General features: G+C 32.7%; 4 protein-coding genes across 4 annotated transcripts; 2 read left to right on the top strand and 2 right to left on the bottom strand.

The window, feature by feature from the left end:
• Positions 1-252: 252 nt before the first annotated feature.
• On the top strand, positions 253-10770 carry LOC8285148. Its single transcript, XM_015725435.3, has 10 exons — positions 253-628; positions 744-2376; positions 2687-4156; positions 4351-4721; positions 5036-6801; positions 7986-8415; positions 8752-8914; positions 9768-9871; positions 10003-10094; positions 10188-10770. Exons 1-10 carry the CDS (start codon positions 381-383, stop codon positions 10262-10264), a joined length of 6354 nt encoding a protein of 2117 aa, XP_015580921.2. The 5' UTR covers positions 253-380; the 3' UTR covers positions 10265-10770.
• A 1326-nt stretch (positions 10771-12096) lies between these two features.
• Positions 12097-12864, top strand: LOC8285147. The gene has a single exon (XM_048377655.1). The coding sequence runs from the start codon at positions 12237-12239 to the stop codon at positions 12627-12629; it is 393 nt and encodes a 130-aa protein (XP_048233612.1). The 5' UTR covers positions 12097-12236; the 3' UTR covers positions 12630-12864.
• Positions 12865-20831: 7967 nt separating this feature from the next.
• On the bottom strand, positions 20832-21843 carry LOC8285145. Its single transcript, XM_002529204.3, has one exon. The coding sequence runs from the start codon at positions 21709-21711 to the stop codon at positions 21286-21288; it is 426 nt and encodes a 141-aa protein (XP_002529250.1). The 5' UTR covers positions 21712-21843; the 3' UTR covers positions 20832-21285.
• A 484-nt stretch (positions 21844-22327) lies between these two features.
• On the bottom strand, positions 22328-25691 carry LOC8285144 (cation/H(+) antiporter 15). The gene is made up of 3 exons (XM_002529203.2): positions 24820-25691; positions 23732-24727; positions 22328-23623 (listed from the first exon to the last, which is right to left on the bottom strand). The coding sequence occupies exons 1-3, from the start codon at positions 25060-25062 to the stop codon at positions 22493-22495; spliced, it is 2370 nt and encodes a 789-aa protein (XP_002529249.2). The 5' UTR covers positions 25063-25691; the 3' UTR covers positions 22328-22492.
• Between the last annotated feature and the right edge of the window lie 1202 nt (positions 25692-26893).

Here is a 26893-nt window from a genome sequence, read left to right as displayed (position 1 = left end):
CGTAATATAAGCGTGACTTTAAAATATTCAGAGCAGTTATTATTCACACTCTCAAAATAATCAGTCCTTTATACTTAACGATATTTTGAACGCTATTAGCATTATGAGTTAATTGAACCTTTTATAAAAATTAATGGATTTAATTGAGCTAAAAATAAGATAGAAATTTAATTGGAATTTTCTAATAAGTTCAAGAGTATTTTTGTACCTTTTGCTATTTAAGAAATTGTGACTAAATTTTTGGGTAAAACGCATTTGCTGGGCTCCGTTTCAGTCACGAACTTAAAGCCTAAAACCCTAACAGGCAAAAACCCTTCCCTCTCAAAATCTCCAAAAAGGGAATCAAAATTGACAGTGAGAGCACAAAACTTGGGAGTAAAATGGCGGATTCATCAGCAAAATCCTCAAACAAGAAGAAGAAAAAGAGAAAGCAGCTAACCAGTCTCGACGAGAAACAAAGACCTCCTAAAACGCACCGTGTTAGTGATGAACAAGAGAAAGAAAAGGTAATGGAATTAGGTGAAAGCTCAAAACAGAACGAACTGAATCATACAATTGAAGCAGCGCATCCATGGAGAAATCTGCAGCTGATCCTCTCTCTTCAAAACAAAGAAATTGACCTTCAGAAGTTAGTCTCCTCTATTTCTTTTAAAACTTCTATAAACTCTATTTTTGGCTTAATTATATAGTGATGATAAATTAAAGCTTTCGTTTAAATAGTAAGGAATATTACTACTTTGCAGGAAGGTTGAATTAGCTTTCAGTTACGTGAATTTGAGGGCAACGGAGGAAGCCAATGAAGTTGAAGAAGAAGAAGAAACAGTGAAATTATCACAACTTGTCGTTTTCCTTAACGATTGGATTCAGTCACTATTGATTTCCACAGATAAAAAAATGATAATTGATTCTGGAGTGATTGTTGAGGCATGCCTAGATTATAGATGTTGGGTTATTTTCAAGTTCTGTTTGGAAAAATCTTTGAGGTTTCAAGTTTCCCCGAGTCTTTCACGGAACCTTTTGCGCACTATCTCTTGTCTTTCAAGTAATGCGTTGTCTTTATTGATGGAGGCTTCTGTGGATTGTAAAGATTTGGTTTTTAATGAAGGGTCATTGAATAGTGTTGTCTCGGATTGTGTTTCTATGGTATTCTCATCTCATGGTGGTTTGTCAAATCAGAATGTGGAGTTATGGATTTCAACTGTACGTGTTGTTCTTGAGCTTGCGTGTAAAATTTATGACGAAAATCTTGAGGGTGGAAATGCAGGTTCTTTTTCCCTGCGGTTTTGTTGTTTGGTACTTGAACCATTTGCCAAGTTTTTAAAGGTCCACCCGACTCGGAAAAATGGATTTCGTGATTTTATTGATGAACTTCTTGGACCACTATTGCATTTGTTGGGTATATTGCATCTTCGTTTTAATGGAAGCAATCCTTCTTGGATGGCGAACTTATTGCGAATAGTTGAAGAGGTTTTTTCGCAGGGAGTTTTCCATTCAGTCCATGTTGATGGATTTCTGAGCTTACACAGTACAGAAAAATATTCTGCATCCGGTGATGGAAATGTGAAAGACTCTAAAATAGTCAACAAAAGTTACCATAAACATTTGTTTGATAAATTGGAAAGAATTATGACCTCAAAGAAGGAGGCTGAATTGAGCGGCTTAGGAAAATTATTTCACTTGCTTGTTGATCGAGTGAAAAAGCAAAAAGCAGCTCCAATGTCATCTGAAGAGGCCAGAATGGCAGGGAAGCCAGACGGGTCGATGTATTTATCTGCTGATAGTCCTAAAATGTTACAACAAAGTAGTAGTGCACCACTAGAGAATAGTTATGTTGCTAGTAATTTGACTTCAGAAAAAAGAAAATCACTGTTTGATTTTTTTGTACAGATTATGGAGCCGCTTTTCCTTGAAATGAAAAGCTATCTTCAAAGTGAATTGGAAATAGGCCCTCTGCTGTTCGATGTTTGTTGTACACTCAAATCAATCAATCATTTACTCGCGAGCTTTTCCCTTGAAAGGTTATACATAAAAACAGAGGATATCTCTGAAGGAGCTTTCCTTAATTTCTTGAAGAAGATTTACACTGCTATTTTCTCATTTTCCACCAATTTACTTCGTTTTTCAATAAATGATATAGATAGTGGGACTCAAGAGACATTAACTTTATTAGCAAATGAGTTACTTATTGCTTTGCGGTACCTTTTGGATATTGAATATGAAGTAATTGGGAATGACTTAACAAGCTTATGGCTTATGGTGCTTTCTTACTTGGCTCTTGGTCATTCTTTTAAAGATGCACCAAATCAATGCTTGTTAACTTCTCAGATACTAGGATTTGGATGCCAGCTGGTTAAGCTTTACAGTGAACTTCGGCAGGTTAGTGGAACCAATTCCATTTAAATGGCATGCGCATGCCTTTTCTTAATTGTATAACTCCAGAAAGCTTGACATCATATGGATCACCAATTTTTCAATTTCAGAATTTAACATCTTGTAATTTCTTTGCAGTCAAATTTTATTTCTAATTTCATTTATTAGTTTGGTTCTGCTAATTGCTATCATGTTTAGTTTTATTTTTCGTTTAAAGTTCTGATCTTTTTTCTTTTCTGCAAAAAGTTTTAGTGGGATCATTTTGTTTGCATTGGACAGTTTTCATATTCTGTACTTTATTCTTGAATTATTGTAGGTGGAGAATACGATATGTGCACTCTGTAAAGCAATCAGGCTTGTAACAGTACACAAAAATAATCATAATGGTGATTGGAGTTATGGTTGTTTTGGGTCCTCCAAAACATCTTTGCCCTATGAAGCATTTGCAAAAGCTGTGGAAATGATGTTATGTGCACAAGAATTTAAACTAGCCATTCACGATGGTATTAAGTCTATACCTGAAGGGCAGGCAAGTGAGTGTATTCGGCAATTAAGCGAGGATTTATCAGAATCCCTTGAATGGATGAAAAGTATTAATTCAGTTGCTGATGCAAAGGAGTTTCAGGAATCAAACACAAGAAGTTGTAAAATGAGCTGTTTTGATCTGCAAGCAGAACTTTTTGGCAGAGGATTCTCTGAAATATATGCATTAGTGCTAGATTCATTGACTGTCACAAGTGGGAACAGTACCCTCCTTGGAAAATCTTTAAAAGACCTGATGGCTGTGAGTTGTCCCTCCATGAGCATTCTGGTTGGACTACAGCCAAATAGTGTCAATGAGTTCCTTTCATTCATCACTGGAAAACCTTCTCATATGAGGCCTGATGTTACCAAACATAAAATGCCGAAGCTTGGAGTGTCTACCCACTGGGTCTTTGTGTTCTTTTTTCGCTTGTATATGTCCAGCCGAAGCCTGTATAGGCAAGCCATCGCCCTTATGCCTCCAGATAAATCAAGAAAGATGTCAGCTGTAATGTGGGATTCATTTACAGCATACTCTGGAAAAGATTTGATGGAGAGAACCAATTGGACCAATGACAGTTATTTTTCTTCGGTTTTACAACCCTCGGCTTCCCTCCTTGTTGTTATAAAATCTGTCTCAGACAATTGTCCTCAGGGTAGCAATGCAGATTGCTCTCCTCTGATATATGTATTTCATGCTATGGCTCTACAGAGGCTTAATGATCTGAACAGGCAGATTAAATATTTGGATTATATACGGAAAAGCATTGACAGTATTATCGAAGTCAACTTACTTGATGATGCTAGCTTGTCACAGTATTGTAAAAGGAATAGAAAGTGGGGAAGACATCTCTCTTGTTTGAAGGAAGAGGCAGAGGGTCTTGCTGAGTATATCATGAGTCATCTCTCATTATTGGGTAATGATCGAATCTCAGTCCAAAATCTCAGTCTGGCTACCGATGGCCATGCTCTAGTTGAGAGTGATGAATGGGATTTAGGTGTTTGTTCTGTGAACAAGAAGTCATTGCCTACTGCAATCTGGTGGATTGTTTGTCAAAATATTGATATTTGGTCCATTCATGCTAGGAAGAAGAAATTAAAGATATTCCTCTCCCACGTCATCCGCACTGGTATATCCTTAACAACAAGAGACTTCACAGTGGGAGAAGGCAACAAGACTGGTGAAGCTGGTTTTCTGAATAAGATAACTGTGCATCAAATCTCATCAGAACTTTTAATCAAGTCCATTCTTTATGAGCATAATGTAAGATCAATTATAAGTATAAAATTCTTTTCATTGTCTGTCTCGCATGCACAGAAACTCACACACTGCAGGCAGCAGACATGCTACTTCTTACTGATGCACACACTGTTCTTGCTTGAAGTACAGTTGGTGCATAGCTCATTTTGCATGGAAACTATTGTACTTTCATATTGTTAATTCTTCTTCTTGACCAGTTTGTTCGCAGGCATTTGGCATCAAGATTTTGCCATTTATTGAAGAATTCAGTCCTAGCAATATTTAATGATTTTTCAATTATGGATGTTGACATCAATTCATTTCCTAATTGGCAAGAGGTTTTAAGTACAGTTGGAAGCTTGCCAATGGCTATTTTAGAAAGCAAACATGTTACTTTTGATGAGCTGTCAGAGGAAAGACCAATTTCTCCTTTGTCATCTAAGATAGCTGCAGATAATTCCATGGAATCACCTGACATGAAATTCAGAGCTTGTCAGAGTTTGCTTAAGCTTTTGTGTTGGTTGCCTAAAGGATACATGAATTCAAGATCATTCTCAATTTATGTGACTTATCTACTCAACCTTGAAAGGTGAACTGTTTCTTCTGTCACTCTGCACAAACTGTTATACGACAAGTCTTCTATTTTCATTTGAAGCAAGCATATGCACATTGTTCATGTAGGTTCCGCACATGGTTTACATGAAAATGCAGCATCTTCCAATTTAGCACAAAACTCAGTATATTTACACAGTACTCTCGTTTTTTCACTGCCTAGATATATGTACCATGGAATAAGTGTTATGGTGTTCAGTTTTGGTTAATTTGAAGGTCTTCCGTTGATAAGTATACTTACAGTGATACACAATGTGCTGATGCCATTAATGTGACGCATCTACATTTCAGGTATATAATTAGCAGCATATCAGAATGTACAGGTGCAATGTCTTCGTATAACCGGTTTGAGCTCCTAAGGTTACTTATATCCTGCCGAAGGGCCTTGAAATATTTAGTTATGGCACTTAGTGAAGAGAAGACAATAACTTCTCATTCCTCAGTCACCCCAGTTCTATCTGAGGGTTTATTTTCTGTTTTATGGCTTTTCAAGTCAGTTTTCATGGTTGTCGGGCTTCAAGAGACATTCTCAAAAGATGATTCAGATGAGATTGGGGAGATGATATTCTCATTGATGGATCACACATCATACCTGTTCCTGGAATTGAGCAAGCACAGCTGTACTTGTGCTATTCGCTCCATAATTTCTAAAGAACCTCATGAAGAGCAGACAAATGTTAGAAGTGTCCAGGAAGTCAGTACTTCAAATGAATCTGATTCACGTGTGGATTCCTGGGGAAGTGATAAAGGCTGGAAAAATATTTTAGTTATGGCTGAGAGTTTGAAGGAACAGACGCAGGGTTTACTTATTTATTTGAAGGATGCCCTTTGCAATGAGAAATTAGGAAATGGTGTTGATCTTGTCAATTTGAACAATTTATCGTCTATGGTTTCTTGGATTAGTGGGTTCTTGTGGGGCGTGTCATCTGCCTTGAACCATACAAATAAGATAGATAGTGATAAGGTGGAGATATTGAAATTGAATTTTGAACCTAGCTCCCAAATTGGTCTTTGTATAAATGTGTTCACTGATTTTATTAGTTTTATATTACACAAGTATTTTGTTGAGGATGATCGTCAGCGTGGAAGTTCATTTGATGTTCAAAATGTTGAACAGCCATCTGATCGAAGTAATTGGTTAGGTTCAGAGGATACTCTAAATAAAGGGTATTCTCAGACTGACGATTCAGGTGGTGCCCAGAGTCCAATATCCATAGCTGCAGAAAACTGCTTAACAGCGTCAACTATTGATGATAATATCCATAATGGTAGTATGCAAAGGAAGAGTTCAAACTTGGAAGAAGCAACTGTTGCTAGTGTTTTGAGTCAGCTTGACAACTACAAATGTGAATCACTAAATAATTATTTTTTGCAGAGCTTGCTAGATGGTGATCACCCTGAAGCCGCAATCTTAATCAGGCAACTTTTAATTGCCTCTTCAGCTCTTTTGAAGCTGAATTTACAGACAAATTGTACTACCTCATTGTCCAGCTTGGTGCCAAGTTTTTTTGGCATATCTCATGTCTTGCTGTTGAAGTTAGCCGATGTGTCAGAGGTGCCACAGCCATTTTCTTTGATATGGTTAGATGGTGTTCTCAAGTATCTGCAAGAGTTAGGGAGCCATTTTCCTTCAAAAGTTGATTCTACCTCTACTGTAAGTGTGTATACCAGGCTGGTAGAGCTGCACTTGAATGCTTTAGGAAAATGCATTACTTTACAGGGAAAAGAAGCTACACTGGCTTCTCATGAAATGGAATCATCTTCTAAGATACTGAGCAACAATAAAGGATCATCTGAATCATCATTTTCTCATACGTCATTCTTCTTGGATGAATTTAAAGCTAGGTTGAGGATGTCATTAAAAGTGTTAATAAGCAAGTCAATAGAGTTGCACATGTTCCCTGCAATACAGGCTATTGAGAGAGCATTGGTAGGAGTGCAAGAAGGCTGTACAATGATCTATGAAATAAAAACCGGAACTGCAGATGGTGGAAAGGTTTCCTCAACCGTTGCAGCTGGCATTGACTGCTTGGATCTGGTTCTGGAATACATTTCAGGTAAGATTCTGAATAACTCATTCAGCATTAGCCCTTTTGCATTCTGATGGTCCTTCATAACCCTTTTATGCTTGCATAATAGCATTAGAGATGAGGATGCTTTAAATCATCATGTTTAGTGTTCTTGAGTAAGCCTGCATCTTTTTTCAAAGTTATTAGGGTGTCTGCAAGTAATGGTTTCATTATGAGGAATGTGTACTTAAAAAATCTGTGGAAACCGAAGTAGCAATGTTTTATTTCCGATGACATGATAATGCAATCAGTTAAATGCCGTCAGATTACTGTACAAGAATATTATCATCACTGGTACCATGATGTTGCTGTTTTCGAGTAATAGTTTTAATAGTACATGTCTAAGCAGTAATTGAAAAGTGCTCCTCGAACTTCACCGGAGGAGGTAGAAGGTGCTGATTTTAGCAAATTCGGACAATGATCTATGAAGTTCTGAATGTTACCCTAGTGTTGGCCGTGGGAGTAGACATTTTAGCAAGTTCATTGACATGCTTTCCAATGTATCTACCAAAAAACTTATTATAAAGTTGATTTATTTAAAGTTGACAATCTTCAAAGCATGACACTTGACATGTAATATTAAAAGAAGCAATCTTCAAAGCATTAATCTAAAGTTGACAATCTAACACCAGGAAAAATAACACAGCACGAATATAGAGTTGATGAAATCTTTAAAGCTCAAAATAAAAATGATGCTCCACAACTTAATTTACTGATCGCATTTTAAAATCTCAAACGCTTGACATTTCTAATTTTATAAAATAAGGACATTTCTGATCTGACTGTAACAAAAGCAACAAAAAAATTGATAAACAGTTTATTAGTGTTATCTTACCTAGGTAAAGATGATTTATTTATCTAAAAGTTCTTTTATTACCGCTGTTAAAAGAAAAGGAAAAGGAGAAGAAAAGATCACCCAGGAGCACAGTGAAGGGGGTAGGAAAAAATAGGAGGAGAGAGAGATTTAAGGCATATGGAATTTGGAGACAGGATTATCAACAGCCAACAATTCCCAGAGTGGTTGCTCTTTTTTCTTAATCATGTTGCTGTCTATTAATTATATCACTAATTGATTAGTTAGTTACGGCAATATAGCTTAGATTAATGTAGCAAACATATGATCTCGGTTAACTGGGACATCCTTTGTTCTAACCTTTGGACTTGCTTTGCAGGTGGCCGACAGTCGAGTGTAGTTAGAGGACACATTCAGAAACTTGTTGCTGCTTTGTTTAACATAATTGTTCACTTGCAAAGTTCACTAGTGTTCTATGTTAGACCAACAGGTAGTGTTCATAACGGTCCAGATCCTGGAGCAGTCATTCTTATGTGTGTTGAGGTAGTAACGAGAATTTCTGGAAAACGTGCTCTTCAAATGGCTTCCTGGCATGTAGCACAGTCTTTACATGTACCTGCAGCACTTTTTCAGGATTTTTCTCAACTCAGACTTTCTAAAGGTCCTCCTTTACCTGATCTCTTTTTGGATAACCAAGACTGTGACCCTGTTATGGGCAAGTGTTCCAGTGTTGTAGATAGAAAGTTCTCAGTAGAATTATATGCTGCATGCTGCCGATTACTGTATACCACATTGAAGCATCAAAAAAGGTAATTTTCTCTCTTTATACATTATTTTTGCAGTTAGTTTTCTAGTCATCAGGGCCAGAATTTGACATCCATTACAAAACAAAAGTTGAAGGATTTCTACTTATTTTACAAATTAGAAATCTAATTCCTCACTATTATTGTTTGTCTTTGGTCTAATGCTCAGAGGATTGACCAATTTCTGTTGCTGTCTTTATGCCAAATTATTCTCTTCTCAGTCATGCACATTAAATTTTCATTTTAGCTGGAACTTTTATTCTCTTTTATCTTCTCTTTGATGGGGTTTTATCTGAAAAGTAGGCATTATATGTAACCAAGGTGATTGTTTTGTAACTCCAGAGAGTCAGAAAAGTGCATTGCTGTGCTTCAAAATTCTGCTCGCGTTCTTCTTCATTGTTTGGAGACGGTGGATAATGACTTAAGAGTTAGAAAAGGTTATTACTCATGGGGAGCTCAAGAGGGAGTAAAGTGTGCCTGTGCTCTTCGGAGGATTTATGAAGAGGTATGTCATGTTATTTGCATACAAAGATTGCTATTAGGATGAGCTGAAACAGAATGGTACTATGTCGAGCCTTTCCCTTTCTCTCAGTCATTGCAGGATCTTATGGCAAACTTGCATGGTAGAAAAGTTTAGCCTGCCAATTACTAGAAGTACAGAATGAACTTGAGAAAAAAACTGGAACCCAGAAAACCTAATCAATGCATTTTTGTTCCACTTGCTTGACCCAATTTTTTTTCTTTCCCACACTGGTTAAACAAGCATTTAGATTGGGCTATTTCACATTGTATAGACAGGATTTGAACTTGTAATTGAAGAGGAGAAACATAACTCAACCAATTCTTAGAGTGTTCATCCCAATTAAGTTTTACTATCAGAGTAACTGGAGTTGGTTTTGTGGACCATTTTCCTCCAATCCATCTAGTTTAGGGCTATGTAATCTGAATTTTGTTATCCCGTTAAATTCTTTTCCACTATTTTCCTGCCATTATCTTAGGTCTGCCATTAAATGCCTTTTCATGCCTTACTGAATCCTAGTCACTATTTGAACTAGTACCATTCTAATAGGTTTTCCAATTCATCTTTTAGTGAGTTTTGATTCGCAGTACGAAACTATCTACTCAACCAAAAATATTTGTTGTAAACCTTATTTAAGTAATTTGAACAAAAATATCAAATTCCACCCAGACGTTTCCAATGTCTCTTCCGAATGTACAACCAATCTACTTCAATTAATTAGTATAACACTGGTGTTGCTTCAACCTAAAATGTGTTGTACATGTATATATATGGCATGAGCATTTAGTACTTGGCTTAATTTGTACTGGCTAACCCTGTTCATTTCATCATTTCACAGTTAAGGCATCATAAAGATGATTTTGGGCAGCACTGTTTCAAGTTTCTATCCGATTACATATGGGTTTATTCCGGATACGGTCCCCTTAAAACTGGCATCAGAAGGTGGTCTCAGTCTCCTTTTTTTTTTTTTCATTTTTTTTTTCTGATCTTCCTTAGATTTGACTTTTAGTTTGAAGGAATATAGTGATCTATGCAATTCTAATAAAATAATTTTGTATTATAATTATGTGTAGGGAGATGGACGAAGCTCTGAAACCTGGTGTATATGCTTTAATAGATGCATGTTCAGTTGATGATCTTCAGTATCTTCATTCTGTATTTGGAGGTGAGCAAACATTAGTTAATAAGGTTATTAATGTCACACCTCAAGAATTCTTGCTCTGGTCTAACTTTTCTTGTGGTGGCCTTACTTCTGCAGAGGGACCTTGCAGGAATACACTGGCAGTTCTGCAACATGATTACAAGCTGAATTTCCAGTATGAAGGGAAAGTCTGACCTAAGATTCTTTCACTGGTGAAGTAAATGGCTGCTGGATTAAATTTGAAACGACAATTCTTTCGATCGTGCTGAGAAAACTACAGTGATGTATTATCTGCCAAACAGAATCATGCAATAACTAGATTTCTCAGAAGTTTGACGTTGGAAATCCAAATACTCCAAGCAATGTCCCCGTATACAACGTATTGATAACAAAATGCAGCAAAAGAAGGTGACAGACAAAACTTATAATCTTTTCTTTTCAGTAATAGGTGTGCATGACAACAAGAATGAAGTTTCACCAATTTTGTCCAAATAATCTCAAGTTGGGTAGAGCCCTAGTCTTGATTTATTACCATGATATTCCTGTTGGCTGCTTTCATTTTATTTGTATATACAAAATAGATAGACTTCTTCACGTTGTTAAGTTGCAAAGTCTTTGCCTTTAAATGACAGTCAATCTTCTGATCATTTATGCAAGTATATGAGAAAGAAATATAGCACTACAAATGGTAGATTCGTTATTTGTCATTTCTATTTTTACTTCTATATATGGGCTAGTTGGAGTTGCTTTGGTGAATACATCCTGTCTCTTTGTCCATTCAAAATCTAGTTTGTCAAGCAAGCATTGTGATACAAAGGACTGAAGAAATGAAAACTTTTGTGATCTGGAGATGATTCATTAATCAAGTCACTCCTGTGGTTTACTGTTTTTTTTTCCCCCCTGTTATTAGCTTTGCATTAATAAGATAAATAGGGATTAGTATCACAATTCAGAGACATGGTGGTCTCAGTAGCCTCTTGGCAGATGAAGTATCCCCCTTATCATTTTGGCGAAATGCATATTTATGTTTTTGCATTTGTATTAATCAGTCAATTTAATACTTTAAGTTTTTACTTAATTTAATAAATATCTAAATTTTATTGTTTTAATATATAAACACTCTTAATTTTTAATTTAATTTAATATATATTTAAATTTTTTAAAATAATATTTAAATATTTTTATGCAATATATATGGATATATTGAATGAAGATATATATATTATATAAATTAAATTAAAATATTAAACTGAAATTGAGTTGTATAATTCTGCATCTGGCCAATGAATGAAAATGAATAGATTCATGGTTGATAAAAGGAAAAGAAAAGAAAATGAAGAATTCTAAAAAGAAAATAAAGTGTCCCCAAAACATAAACCGTATTTCGTGGAAAATTGAGCGGTCCACCTCTGGTACTCCATTACATATCTGAACTACTTTTGAATTGGATGATTAGCATTATCATCTTCAGGGGTATTAATGACTATCAAAGTGACACTGTCATGATTATGCCTCCATGTTTCTAAAGTGGACAATCAGGTTATTGGCGGTGGCTTTGGATTAAGACAATTTCTTTTATTATTTGAATGTTTATTTCTTTCTTTCTTTCTTTCTTTTTTATGATTTTGTATTCTTTTTTGCAAAGAGCTTGCTCAACTGCTGATTTTTATTTTATAATTCTAATTTGTAAAGAAATTCATAATTAATTAATTGATTATAAATTTGATTTGTATTCTTCCAGTACATGATTATTAATTCCTAATTAATTCATTTCTTAAATTCGATTTTAATTAAAGTTTGCATTCAAAATTCCACTATTTTAGAAATTATTTCGCAATATATTAAAGTGTCTTCTGTGGTTATTTTATTTTTACTTTTTTTTTTTCCATCACCATATTATAAAATCACACTTTGTCGTCCAGTGACCACTAATACTTTCTAAAATATAAAACTGCTATAAAACTTTTCTGAAATTCAAATTGATTGGTTAAGATTCAATGGTGTGACCAATTGGCTAAGCAACAAAATCAACGGTTGAGGAACAGCAAAGCAAATCTTGTGCGAGGCAATTTTAGTTCACTCTTTCATGCTATAAATAAACAGGGGCCTCAAATTCCTTAACAGCCTCTTGAATCTTGATTACTTGGTAACAATAAGGCCATAGCCATGACTTACTCTTACTATGGCAGAAGAAACAACTCAATCTTTGATGTTTTCACTCTCAATCCATTACCATACCCAGTTCTTCTAATCCTGGCAGTTATATCAATCTTTCTTGGGATGTCATGGTACTTCAGTTATGAGGAAATGGTGGAGGCTGCTGAGGAGCAAATGAGTTGGGTTCTTCTGATCATACCACTAGTGATACTTTTCGTTGTTCGTTGGTTATCATCTATGGAAAATCCTGACATGCTCTTTGCCAAATCACCATGGGAATGGAAACGGCAGACCCACCACCATCCGCCGGAGGGGAGCTCTCCATGGGGTGTGGCTGCTTTGATTGTTTTGCTTCTTGTTTTGGTGCAATTCCAGTCTGCTTTTCTTGATAGTTGGTTTTGAAACTATGTTGAAGAGTGAAGAATAGCTTTGTTTTATATTTTAAACTTGGTAAGCTATTAGTTATCTTTTATCATAAGATCACTTGGTTTTATGTTTGTATGAAATATAGAGAGATTAAATACTTACTTATATGTAGATGCTATGTACATATACATTTTATAGCTGAGGATATATAATTACCTTTGGCCAAATTTTGCATATAATAGAGAATGATGCTTTAAGTTTGTGTGATTAAGATTTGATGCCCTCTTTGATATGGTCTTTGGGAGATCTTAATAATGGTAATTTTGACAGGCTCTAGTTATGATTAAGGAAAATCCGCTATGATTAATTGTTCTCAGTCTTGAAGCTTATTATAATTTCTTTGCCTCCTGATAAAAGCTCATTCATTTTGGGATGCCGGGAACATTGAGGTAGTCTCAAGAAATCATGTTTGTTCGATTTAGAGTCCAAGATTATGTGTATTTCATTGAATTGTATACTTGGTTCCTTTTCTTAGATCTCTGAAGTAGGTATATACATCCAAGATTCTTACTTCTTAGACTTTGTTTTCTCCTTCTGTGATCTTCTTGTGGATATTACTGTACAAGAACCCTAACTGACCAGGAGGAGAATTTCATAGATTTTTCAAGCTGCTGCTTTCTTGGTTCATTTCATTATGTTGTTATCAAACCTTTGCTTGATTGTTCAGATCTAATAATTGTTTTAGAAGACAAGCTAATCACTCACTTAAGTTATAAGAAAATGGCCATTAGTCAAGTTTGTCTTATTATCAGAAATAATTTAGGTTTTGGAATGATGAAGAGATCAGCAAATTAAGCAAGACTACCCGAGATTATGCTAATTCTTTGTTTACTCTATTCAATTATGATAAGGCCGCTATCATAATAGGTTAAAACTATCAATTATCAAGTGCCCTTAAATTCTTCCTTATTTCAATTTCTTTTCTATATTAACCCTTCATCTAATAAATAGACATACATCTTGAGATAATGATCATACAAGGAAATTAATTTGATGTCATTGTCTAAACCTAACATTTTCTCGAGAAAATTAGGTAGGATGTGATGTGGCAGATTTCTAACTTGCATATATAGAAGTTACAGTTTTATAATACTTTATTTAAAATACATCATTAAAGTTATATAATAATTTATTGAACCCACTTTAAATTATTCTAAATTATTAGATAAAAGATAATTTTTTTTAAAAATGGTATCCATTATGCGTTCGTTTTATAGTACACTCTTATAATGACTTATTAGAAAGATCAATATTGATTCCTAATCAAATTTTAGAACTCCATTTCATATGCCTACAGTTCGTCTCAGGTAAAGTTGTCATAGGAGAAGGCTCCTTTAATTGTAAAAATAGCAAGTCATTCGACCATTAAAACCTACCACATGCTTCGTGGTCCAATAGCTAATCAAGCCTTGAACCATCTGAAGTGCTTGTGGGGTCAAACCCTACATTCATCTCTTAATCATAATTCTTCACCTTATCTTTTGCCTTGCTTGTGGAAAAGAGATAAAGCTAGAAGAAAGATCCTATTATATATGCTGGAAGGCATTGCATCAAAGGAAGACATCCTATTTTGGAAGCACTCTTCGAGGAAAAGAGAAGGTTTGAGTTTCTATGCCCAAGCATTTTCTTGCCAAAATCCTCTCAATTTTTCAGTTTTGTTGTTTATTTTTTTTTTAATTGAGTTGTATTTTTATTTTTATTTGAATTAAGATATATTTTTTTATGAGATTTTTATTTGTCTTATTGAATTTTTATATTTTTATTTTTATTTTAAAGTAAAAGTAAAGTTAAAAAAAATTCAATGAAATAAAATAACATTTAAGAGACTTATTAAAGTATATTTAAAAATTTAACAGCTTAGATATATATTTTATTTTTTTCTTGAATGTGGTATTATAATTTCTCCAACAAGCTCTTAAGTCATGTTTATAAATAAAAGTTAGGTTGTTAAGTTTAAAATGATCGTACAAACTATATTTTTTCTTTTTAAATTTAAGGAGAAAGAAAGTGACTATTAAATATATTATTTTATTTTTTTATTTTTATTTAAGAGTCACATTTTCTCTTATTATTCATTATTTATTTATATTTTACTTTATTAATAAAAAGTTAACTAGAGAGTAAAATAAAGAGTGTTATTGAAATATATATACATTTCAAAATAAATTAAAATAGAATTAATTATTTATAATTTAATAGAGAGATATATATGTATCGTCGGAATGCTCTTATAACTTTTTCAAATAGGACAAACTTTACTTTTTGCTCTCTCTTTCTTCATAGTTTCTGATATATTAAATGAGGTAAAAAATAGAAATAATATTTTTTTTTTTTATCAATTTACTTCTCCCTGAAAACTAGTTTTTAAAATGAAAAAACTCAAAATCTATTTACTTCATTCAATCCTACAAATTTCAGGAGAGTAACTGAAGAAATGCTGCTTTAAGTGGACGACAATGAATCAGTAGTTATCCAACATATTAGCCTGATGCAAACCAAAGCAGCAGCTTTTAGCATCCATCCCGATGAGGCTTCGGGTTGAGATGGATTCACTTCTGTCAAATTTATTAGGAGTTTATTCAACATTACCTATGTAATGCTATTATCAATTTTTTCGAAGGTGGTCATATGCTACAAAGCTTTAACCGAACTATAATCACATTCATTCCTAAGCAACATAATCCTAGGTCAATCCTTAAATGGAGGCCGAGTTACCATGTGTACAAACTTCAACAAATTGATAGTTGATCCACGAAAATTTTTCATTAATATTATCGACTACTTTCCGACTATTGAAATTCTATTGATAATTTCACTGTCAACGATTACTAAATAATTGGTAAATTTATCGACAATTTACTGACTAAAATTCAGTTGGTAAATTTACTGATAATTTACCGACTAAATATCAGCTGGTAAATCATTAAAATATTTTTTTTAAATGATTTACCAATTAAATTTCTGTCGGTAATTGATTATGAGTTATTGATAAATTGTTGCCATGGTAAAAAAATAATATGGAAGAAAACAATTTACTAATGAAGAGAATTTTTAGTAAATTGTCGGTAAATTATTAAATATTTTTTTTAAAATAAAAAAATAGTCGTCGGTTTAGGTAACTATATAAATAATATTTTAAAATCAAAAAAATCGTCGGTAATCTTTGGTGATTTTCTAATTGTTTAAGATAAAAAATTTATTAGTAAAATATATATTTAAAAAATAAAGAATTTGTCGTTAATCCATTTATTAAAGTTATCTTTAGAAAAATTTAAATACTTTAATAATTAAAATTATTAAAACAAAAATATGAATTAAAAAATAAAGAGAGAATATACAAGAGATTATAAAATAAATTACTAAGATTAAAATAAATAAGATTAAAAAATTAAAATTAAACTTCAAAACTATAAAAAAGTATAAACTAAACCAAGAAAATAGATAGAGATCAAAGAGGAAGAAAGAAAGACTTTATAGACATAAAAGAATAAAATATTTTAAAAAAACTAAGATAAACTAAATTGAAGTAAAATTTAATAATTTTTCTAATTTACATTAATGCAATAAAGCTAAAGAAATAGAAACAATAAAGTATAATAACAAAAAGAAATGAATCTAAAAAACTTGAAATCAATTTAATAAAGTTCTTTCAATTGAAGATTTTATCAGTTCGTCGTTAATTGTACGTACCATTCTTTAATATTTTATTTAGCACGTCGGTAAATAATTAATGGTAAATGGTTGGTAATTAAGAAATCAAAATTGTTTTGATATTGCGTCAGTATTCTGTCGATAGTTTATCAAATTTACCAACGAAAAAAGATTTGTCAGCAAACTGTGCTTGTTTTTTTTGGTAGTTCTACAAAATTATCTTCATGATTATAGTTGGAGGACTTTGAGTGTACATTTGAAGGGTAAAAAGAAAAGTAATGGTAGAGACCTTGCATTAAAAGTTGATTTAGCAAAAGCCCAAGACCCATTTGAATGGTGTTATTTGTAGCATGTGCTCCAAGACAGGTTTCTCTTCAATCTGGATTGCTTGGTTGGATAATGCAATGCATTACCTTAGTTTCATATTCGATTAACATCTTCGAGGTTTCGTTAAACCTTCCACAGGTTTACGTCAAGGTGCATAAGACTTATCTCACTTGTGTGCCAAAGCTTAAATACACTATAAAAAAACAGCAATTTAGGAATCACTTTCCATCACAATATCCCTCAGTCTTAAGAAACAGAGACCACAGAAATCACCAAATATAGTTGCTATTTGGCCTACAATTAGTCATTATATTTCTGCTACCATTTAACGACCACATACTAATGACCTCTAATTTAGCTACCATATACTACTTAGTTTGTGGTAATTAAATTTATATTCTGTTAAATGAGTTATTATTAGATATTTTTAATATATTTTATCTTATTAATATTATATATCATGTCGATGAATATAATACGTGGTCGCTAATCACTATAAATTTATATATACATAATTATTTTATAATTATATCAATATAAATAAATCTGAAATTAAAAAATAATAATAAATAAAATAATAAATAAATATATAAAAATAAAAGATACAATAAATAATAATTATAATATTTAATACTACAAATAAAATGATTAAATAGTAATATATAATAAATAAAATAACATATTATGTTTGTTATTTCTTAATATATATTATTTTAATAATTGTTATTTCACTTAACAAATTGAAACCACTTTATTAGCTATCACTATATAGTCTCTAATTTAAAGATCACAAGTATTGAACTCTAAGTTGTCGCTAAATTACTCACAAAATTTTAATATCTAATTTAGTGACTATTTTCTATGAGCTCTAAGTGTTTAATAAATTTAACACGCGAATAAATTTAACACGCGAATAAATTTAACGCCCAGTTTAGCAACTACTTTTTATGGGAGCTTTTGTTTTTGGTGGTCTTATGGTGACTATGGTCATAATTTGGTGACTAAAAATTTTTTAAAAAAAAAAGTCTCCAAATAGTAGTAAAGTGGTCTTTAAATGATAGCTAAATGTAGTGTTTAAATCAGCTATTTTAGAGTGATAGTTAGAATCCGGAAAGGAATCAAAACTAGTAGAAGAAATCCAACAATTACATCTTTTATTGGATGATGATTCTTTTTTGTTTTATTCTGCTAAGTAATATGAAGCTAACTGTGTTTAGACAATTTTGGATGATTATTCTAATGCAGGTGGCCAATCAATTAAAATACACTGCTTGGTCACCCCAACTCCATCTAGCTGGCGTTCTCAGAGTTACTCACATAAGAGCTCAAGCTCAATTCTTCAGGCTTCTTGTTTCAATAGACCAACCCAAAAAGTAAACCTTTTCCACCTTGTTAACCAAATTTAACAGCAATGTTATGGGTTGGAAAGTTGACTTGCTCTCTGTTGCCGGTAATGAAATACTAATTATAGCGGTGCCATGTGGCATTCCGGTCGTCTCTATGAGCTGTTTCCTAATTCCTACTGGAGTATGCTGATAAATAAACAACATTCTAGCAAATTTCTGGTGGGGTTAGACTAAAAATGAACTTAGAATGCATTGAAAGTCCTTGTCATCCTTATATCATAGCAAATTTGTAGGGGGTTTAGGATTCAAAGACCTTCATGGGTTCATTATTGCTTTGTTAGCCAAGCAAGTTTGAAGGATTTTCACTCAACCTCAGTCTCTTTTGTCTTGGGTCCTCAAAGGAAAGTAGTCCTATAACTCGACTATTCTCTAAAGTTCTAGCGGTCATAATTCATCTTGGGCTTGACATCGTCTCTTAGAAGGTATATTTGTTGACAATAAGCATTATGTGGCAGGTTGGAAATGATCATGCAATTTCAGTTACTCAAGATGCATGGATTCCAACATTAATTCCTCCCAAAGCCACATTATTGCCTTATGCCAGGAAGGAGAACCACAAGGTTAGCTTTTATACTTATTCACTATGTAATTTTTGGGAAGTTAACCTTAATAGGAGTTTCGTTCCTGCTCGTGCTAAGGCAATCCTCCATTTTGAGGTCCAATATGGATGATAAAACAATTTGCACTATAAATCACTCAGACAACTATATGGTAGGATTAGGCTATTTTGTTTGGAAAAGATTTCATGCGGGTACTCACAGGCAGCTCTTGCTACTTCTTCTAGCTCTATTGGGGAAGCTAAATGGAAGCATTTATGGAAAATGCGTATTCCAAACAAGCTTAAGGTCTTCACCTAGAAATGTCTTAGCAATGCTCTTCTTGTTGGATCTCTACTGGCTTCCAAATTGGGTAAATCGGACATATGTCCTTGTTGTCAGCAATCTGAGACTCTTATGCATCTCTTCTTTCATTGCGTTTCATTGCAATTTTGCCCAGGCGGTTAGGAGGTTATCACCTCAAGGTCTTTTATCTCAAGTCTTTCTTCATTCAGATGTTAAAAGGTTCTGGAATTTCTTATCGACAACCATAAGAACCTTAATCCCTCAAGATCAGCAGTTCCTTAGTGTTACAATGCTTTGGCTCATAGCACAACCAAGCAATGTTTCTCCTTCTCCCTGTAATTTTCTTTGTCTTTAGAAATAAAAATAGGGCTATGTAAGGAAAAATAACTCATGGACTTTGAATCGGGAGGATGCTCATATCCACACAGTTATAGCTATTGGGCTTTGTTTGTCATAAATCTTTGGAAAAATATCAGAAATGCCTAAGTTTTATTTTTTTGTTTTTTTATTAAATTTACAGTATTTTTTTATTTCTTTTATCTTTACCGTGTTAAAATATTAAAAATATAATATTTTATTTCTTTTCAAATTTACAGTTGTGGTTAATTTTTATTTTTATTTTTTGTTGTTTTTAGGTATAATAACAGAAAGATAACAAAAAACAACTAAAAAACAATCACACGTGAATTTAAAACAAAAAATGTTAAAAAATGATATTTTTGAAAAAAAAATTACACAATAAAAAATTTGTTGATTTTAAAATATTTTTGAAAAGTTACCTAAATTTGTTTTATTGATCTTGTATTTCACTCAAATGGCACAATTTAGTGGCCCTTGGATCTATTGGCATTTACCGCAATTTATGCCTTACACTCCGGTCCACCTTGCAATATGGTCCGAAGGTGGGGACATATGTGCGGGACTGTGACCCGCTACTTTATTTTAAAAAAAAAAAAATTAGACTATAATAATTAATATTATAAAATTTAAAATTATATATTAAGTAAATATTTTATATTTATAAAATTAATTTTTATCCACGGGTTGTACAATTGTCATAATTATTTTAATTTTAAATAATAATATAAATTGAATTTATAGAAAAATTAAATATAATTTTTAATATTTTATAATTATTTATAATATTTTTATAAATAATAATAAACTAAATATTTTTAATATCTTTCTTAATTTTATTATACGTAAATTTAAGTTTATGAATTAAAAATAGTACTAATGTCAAAATATGTCAAAATATAATAATACATTTTAAAAGAAATTTATATCTCAAATATATATATATATATTTAAAAATTAATATAATTACTAACTTTTTTTATTTTTCAATTAGTTATACTCTGGAGAACTAAAAATCATTATACTTTCGACAAATGATAAAATAAATTATCTATGAAAACTAATATAATAACATTTTTTAGGAACTCTTCATATACTAAAATCTTATATTATTAGTGAATGAAAACAATTTAAGAATTTCATCAATATGTAATTAATAATTCCATAACCTAACATGTTACATTTTTATAATGGACATCAATATTCATCATTTATAAGATATTATTCATTGTATTCAATCAATTTTTAAATGCTTATTATTTTAGTAAAATATGTTCACCATTTATGATTTACATATCCATTAATTTGTTATTCTCACTTCAGTATTTATAATTTTATATATATTTCTTAAATCACTATGAAATATTTATTTTTGAATAAAAATGATGTTGATTTCTTACTAAAGTTAGATTCATTATTTTTGTGATGTATATTGAAACAATTTTGTTATTGATATAAGCATTCAACATTTATAGAAATAATATTTATTAATTTATTAATGGATGTTCATTATTAATGAACATCATATTCATTAATTTATTCAAACAAATATATATAACATAAATATAATATAAATCGTCTGTACAGTTAGTAAACAAAAAAATTCAAACTAAGGTATCATACAAATATTTATAGTGGTACAAATATCTTTTTAATAAAATAAATTCAATAAAAAATGAATATTTAATATTAAAACAATGAACATTTAGTACATGCTTAATGAACATAGTTAATGAATATTTGGTACCCGATTTAATGAATATAAATTTTAAAAAAAAAATAGCGCACATCATATGTGACAGAATTCTAACCCATGTGTTGCACCTGGGCGGACCACATTATAATGTGGATTAAAATGCAGGATATAAGGCCCTGACATTATTATTATATATATATATATTAAATTGATAGATAATATATATATTCTTAATATTTTCATTACCAAAAGCATAGGATTTTTTTTTGTGAAGAAATTTGAACTTAAGATTCCATGATCATGTATTGCCTTCCACACTCTCTTGAAGTAATTTATATAACAACTAAAACTAATTAATCTGATCTCCAAAGAGGTCCAAACCACTTTGAATGAAAAGAAGATTGATAAGAAAGCAACACTAAAAGCACCGCCACAAACGCTGCAATACCCCAAGGCTGCGAAGACCCCTCAGCCGAACGAACTGATTCGCGACCTGACCTTGGTTGCCGTAGCCGAAAGTAAGGCATCCAGTTAGTAGAGTATGAAGCAATCAAGAGTATAAGGAGAACGGGAAGCAAGAAAAGGAACAGCTGAAAGTTGATAGCTGAGTGGTGTAACTGGGCCTTGTAGTCTGTATATTGGGAGAGCCATAGCAAGAGAATGACAATTCCAAATATGACTAGCAATGGAGGTGGTGGGATAGATATGGAGCCAAGAGTTTGGCCTGTCCAACCCTGTTTCCATTCAGGACCCCTTCTTCTTGGGTAGAACCACTCCATTTTCTTTTCTTCCACTAGTTCTACCCTCTTTTTCTTTTTTTTCAAAGTTATTCAATGATGGTTTATGGCAAGAGATGGTGGATTAAATTGCTTTAAAATCATCAGGTTTTGGTTATAGAATAGAATGTATGCTTTGAGTGTTGAAATCTCCTTTCCAGACTTTACTTTGGTTAATGACACACTCAATAAATGATACCATTGGTGATCAAGATTGCTAGAAAAACAAATTTAGATTGAGACTTCTGATAGAAGCATACATTTTCTTTTTCTTTTTCCATTCAAGAATTTGTTGGAGTCCATTCTTTAATTAACATTGGAAATTATGGTCATTTCTTTACCCTTCTTAAACTATACTGAAAAGAAAAGGATGTTTTTTTATAAAAAAAGAAAGTCAAAGAAAATAGACTGCTCTGTTGCTGGCAGACAAGTCTATAGAGGGCAGGAATGTTTGCTACTTGCTTTAGTCATTGATTAATGTTTTCTGGTTCTTCTTCCACAACTTCAAAAATAACAGAGTTCTGATCGATGCTTAGCAAAATTTTGTCAAAAGAATTTAGTAGTATTAATTCATTGAATAGACTATAAAGGATGAAAGAATAATTTATAAGGGGTCAAATTATATTACAAACATCTAATGCTACTGTTTCTAATTGGAATCCTAGTTGAAATGGCTGCTGGAAAAGCTACACAGAGTAACTTTTCAACAAGATTTCCAAAATTTCTGGGTTCATGTCCTAAAAAGCCTAAAACAACAGCTGTTCAGACAGCACTTGGGATGCATCTAAGATGGAATTGAGAACGATTTATTAACTACCGCACAATGTTCCATGACAAGCACGGACGTCATCTCATTATAAAAGTCTGTTGACGCAAGCATATCACCGATGACGCCCAGTTCTGCATATTCTACCCATTCCGTCAAATCTTTCTCAAAAGCCCTTGCCCCGGAATTCTTGCCCACCATGACAAGATCGTAATTTCTCCTTAAAGATTGAACCGCATTTAGCATTTGTAAACTATCGTTCACACTCACCTGTTGACAGAGAATCCTAGGATTATTAAGATTATTATCTATGAATTCCTTGACCAACAACTCATCTAATTGCGCCTCTGTAATACTGCGATCCTTATCTTTTGCCGAGTTAATCCTTAACATGGTGATGTTCATATCAGGATTTCCTGACATTCTAATTGCAAGTGCCAAGGCTTCGCGATCATCTGCACCACCAATAAAAACGACCACAATCCGGCACTTGTTCAGACGCGGTTGCAATCCCCTGTCATATAAGATCCCAACAGTACATGGTGCATGAGCCTGAAGTTGAGAGTTAAAATCCTGCAACACACCCTTCTGTTTGCTGTTTAGGTCCAATATTTGATTTTCATGAAAAGGGACGATGATGAAAGGAATAAGGTTTTCCTCTGCAAGATTGCAGATGATGTTGTGCATAGTCCTGAATGGTGCAACCATGGTGAATGGCTGTAGTGAGACACGGCCGCTTGCAGTTTTTGAGTAATTTATAAAAGCGCTCATAATCCGAGATGAAGATGAGCACGGATCATGATTGGACATCCTTGTCTTGCCCTTGTAAGGAAGTAATGAAGGAGCAGTTCGGCCGACAAGATCAACCACATGCACTACATAAGCACATAATGGGCTAATTGCTCTATGATTTGATGCATCCAGTAATGCAATCATGCCAGGGACATTGTTTTCATGGTAGATGCATGTAAGAGCACGTAATTCTTCAGCTTGAGGTGTTGATTGGAGGGCTCTCGAGTATTTTGTTTTAGAATATCGCCCAGCAAGTCTAATTCGAGGCTTATAGAAAAATTCAATCAAAGGATAAAAGATCGCTACTACAAGTAGATTGAATAGCACCAATGCAGTATAACAGCGTTTTTCCAAAATCTGCATAACAGAAGACTCAGAAATGTCAACATCCAAGGTAAGATCATTTCTTTTATATGCATATGATATCATTTTTCAGTCTATGGATTTGATGCGACAAATACTTACATTTCTTGATTGGAATCGGTGAAAAGTCGTCAAGTCTACAACACCCTTGAAGTTCAAAATGAGGCCCAAGAAAAGAGCAGTTTGAAATTTAATATTGAGATACAGTGATGCCAACAGAGTTCCAATTATCTTGGTCAAACAACATACTGTAACGAGGAGCAACACCACAGTTACAGCCTTGATGTTCTGTAGTGAAGACACATCTGTCAGGTATCCAACTTGAACAAAGAACAAAGGCAGGAAAATTTCCATAACCATAAGTTCAGATTTCTCTACTAATATGGCTCCTAAAGGCGGTCCATCAGGTATGATCAATCCCGTCAGAAGAGCTCCAGAAAGAAAGTCATACCACATAACATCAGTTATGACTGCCATAATTAAAGTCCCAATAAGTATGGCTATGACATAAACTTCTTTTATCGGTTTCCCTTCTGGAGTTATCTTGATAATCAGGAGAATCGCAGGCCTTATAACATAGACTGCCAAGATGATCGTTGCGCATATGGCAAGAAAGTAGTAAATCGAATGAATATAAGAATCCCTTGTCACAGCCACTCCTATAATTGTAATAGCATGACTCGTCATTTGAATGAGCATAGAAGAGGACAAGGCAAGCTGGCCCAATTCAGTAGTTAAAAGGTCTAATTCCTCAATAAATTGAGCAACAACTGGGAAATATGTAACTGATATTGCCCCACATAAGAAAGTCACCATGTTCATACCCTTGAGACATGCAGATAATTCCTTGTACATAGCAGAACTAAAGATTAAGGTGATTACGAAAGGAAAAATATAGCTACATAAACCAATAGGCCAAATTTTCTTTGCTGAGCTTAACAAAGTTTTCACGTCCATCTTCACAGCAATTATGAAGATTAAGTACGCTGTACCAAGTCTAGCCACTGTGTTGAAAATCAACATCTCTTTAGGTGGAAAAAATGTCTCCATAAATGCCTTGTTGCGACCCAGAACGGAGGGTCCTAAGATAATGCCTGCCTGAAGTGATTAAAAGCATGTTAAGATTATATAGTTCGAGCTTATAACCTGCAAAACAAAAATGTTTGGATGTGGGATGAGAACTCAATTACCAGAATATTGCAGACAAATCTCGGTTGTCTCAAAGGCCTAAGAACAAAGTAGACAGTCCACGAAACCAGGAACGCCAAGATGATTTGAATCGTGAAGACAGGATATATGAATTCCAGAACATTTGCTTTATAAAAGATGCCATGAGCCCGCTTTTCTTCTTGATAGGAAAAGCAAACCGTTGGATAAACAAATGTACTATTTCCTCGTTTCACAAAGATTGGCGGGCTACTGTAAGTTTTCATTTCTGTTTATATTTTTGGAAATGGAAGATGTCAAATTGCGATCGGCGGCGGTGAGATTTGAAATTTGGGCTATTCCTAGTGATCTCACCTGAACTAGCCTGAGACACCGATTGTGTCAGAGAACAGTTACAAATAAAAAAATCACAAGTCTAGGGGAATAAAAGAAGTAGAATATCAACTTGGAAAGGAAGAAGAACTGCATTGAGCTATTTTTGGTGGGTTAAAATTGATTGTTAGTTTCTTTTTTTTTTTTTTTGTTTAACCCTAATGATGACAGTCTTCTCGTTAGGAAGTTAAAACAGAGACCTATTTGGTGATTGTAAGGCTCTTTTCCCGCTTGGTGTTAGAGGTTAGGGCAACAGTTATTGATTAGTTAGTTGAAAGTTACAAGTATCGTTTTATGAAGAAGAAGTTCACCTTGGAAATTCTCAGCTGTTTGATGGTTTTACTTGACAAATTACAACCAATTAAGTCGTGTAAAAGATGTAATGCTCCTACAAGTATGAGAAGTTTTTTAAAATAGGAAAATACGGTTTGGGTTTTCATTTATTTTATTTCGAATTAAGAAACTGTAACCATAAGAATAGAATGGTGTTACCATTTATAAACAATGCCACAGGTGGAGGTCACATTTGACTAAAATGTCTGAAATTATAACAAGAGAGCAATAAATATAGAATAATAAAATAATTGTTTTGTTAAAACTGAATTAATCTAGCTAGTTCTTAAAACTTAATAAAATTAAAATAATTATGAATTAACTTTTATATGTTTGATATGATTTTTAAACATATTGATACTATTTCTTAGTATTTTAAAATAATGACATCTATCTCTAAGAGTGTATAGATAAGATGATAAAAATTTCTTTTATCTTAATTCAACTCTCAAATTAGAACATTAAATATGCAGCTGTGTTAAAATATAAAATTTATTAAAAGTTGAATTCTCAACGTCACAGGCGCAATGTCCATGATAAAAAGGTGGGAAATGTCAGGTGTCACAGACGTGACAAAAAGATTGAGAAGGTCGAGTTTCACCCGCGTGACAAACGTCACGACTATCGCCGTTGTGGTTTAGTCATTCTTTTGATAAATTGCTATTAGACCCTGGACTTTTATCCTTATTTTTAATTGTGTCTAATATTTTTAAACTCATTAAAAATATTATTAATAAATCCATGTGTATAATTTTACAAAATAATAACTTCAATACAGAATTAGAACGTATTGATTCCAAAAATAACCATAAATTCTATACATAAATTAGCCTCGTCAAAAGCTAATAAAGAAAATGTCAATAAATACATTAAACTATCTTAAATAAGTTAATATTTTTATATATTTTCATAATTTATTATAAATAAATTAAAAAGTATAGAAAATTAATTGTTTATTAAATACTGGAAATATTTATTCTATAGGTTATATATTGAAAAAAAATGAAAAAGAAAAACAATGAGATCTATTTCTTTTAAACATATTACTAAACCTGTGCTTTTCATATAAAAGAGCACAATTTTAGTAGTCTTCTTATTATTTTAATCACTGTCCTAAATTCGAGGATTAACGAGATTATAGTTAATGTTTTCTTATAAAAGAAAACATATGATAACATATTGGTTTTGAATTTCTAACTCTTTTTCTTTACTTTTGAATGGAATGAATTTCTTTTCTTTTTTTCCTTTTTTTTTTTGTTGAGTTCTTGTCGATCAAGTCCATTTTCTTAGAATTTTTTTGGGATCAGAGTTTCATTAAGTTTTATCTTTTCTAGTTGCTTATAAATGGGTTCTTATTTTGAGGGTCTGCCTCTTGTATTCCTTTTTAAGCTT

This window comes from Ricinus communis, chromosome 8 (genome assembly GCF_019578655.1).
Source record: "Ricinus communis isolate WT05 ecotype wild-type chromosome 8, ASM1957865v1, whole genome shotgun sequence".
Classification (NCBI taxonomy): Eukaryota; Viridiplantae; Streptophyta; class Magnoliopsida; order Malpighiales; family Euphorbiaceae; genus Ricinus; species Ricinus communis.
This window is presented reverse-complemented; position numbering and strand designations above follow the sequence as displayed.

What these genes read in the sequence shown, in the direction of transcription:
- LOC8285148 (XM_015725435.3), top strand. Translation starts at nt 381, where the DNA reads ATGGCGGATTCATCAGCAAAATCCTCAAACAAGAAGAAGAAAAAGAGA. An exon ending in GGTTCTGGAATACATTTCAG is followed by an intron (nt 6,802 to 7,985) that starts GTAAGATTCTGA and finishes CTTGCTTTGCAG; the next exon opens with GTGGCCGACAGTCGAGTGTA. An exon ending in CTTAAAACTGGCATCAGAAG is followed by an intron (nt 9,872 to 10,002) that starts GTGGTCTCAGTC and finishes AATTATGTGTAG; the next exon opens with GGAGATGGACGAAGCTCTGA.
- LOC8285145 (XM_002529204.3), bottom strand. Translation starts at nt 21,711, where the DNA reads ATGGAGTGGTTCTACCCAAGAAGAAGGGGTCCTGAATGGAAACAGGGT.
- LOC8285147 (XM_048377655.1), top strand. Translation starts at nt 12,237, where the DNA reads ATGACTTACTCTTACTATGGCAGAAGAAACAACTCAATCTTTGATGTT.
- LOC8285144 (XM_002529203.2), bottom strand. Translation starts at nt 25,062, where the DNA reads ATGAAAACTTACAGTAGCCCGCCAATCTTTGTGAAACGAGGAAATAGT. An exon ending in GATTTGTCTGCAATATTCTG is followed by an intron (nt 24,728 to 24,819) that starts GTAATTGAGTTC and finishes TAATCACTTCAG; the next exon opens with GCAGGCATTATCTTAGGACC. An exon ending in ACCGATTCCAATCAAGAAAT is followed by an intron (nt 23,624 to 23,731) that starts GTAAGTATTTGT and finishes TCTGTTATGCAG; the next exon opens with ATTTTGGAAAAACGCTGTTA.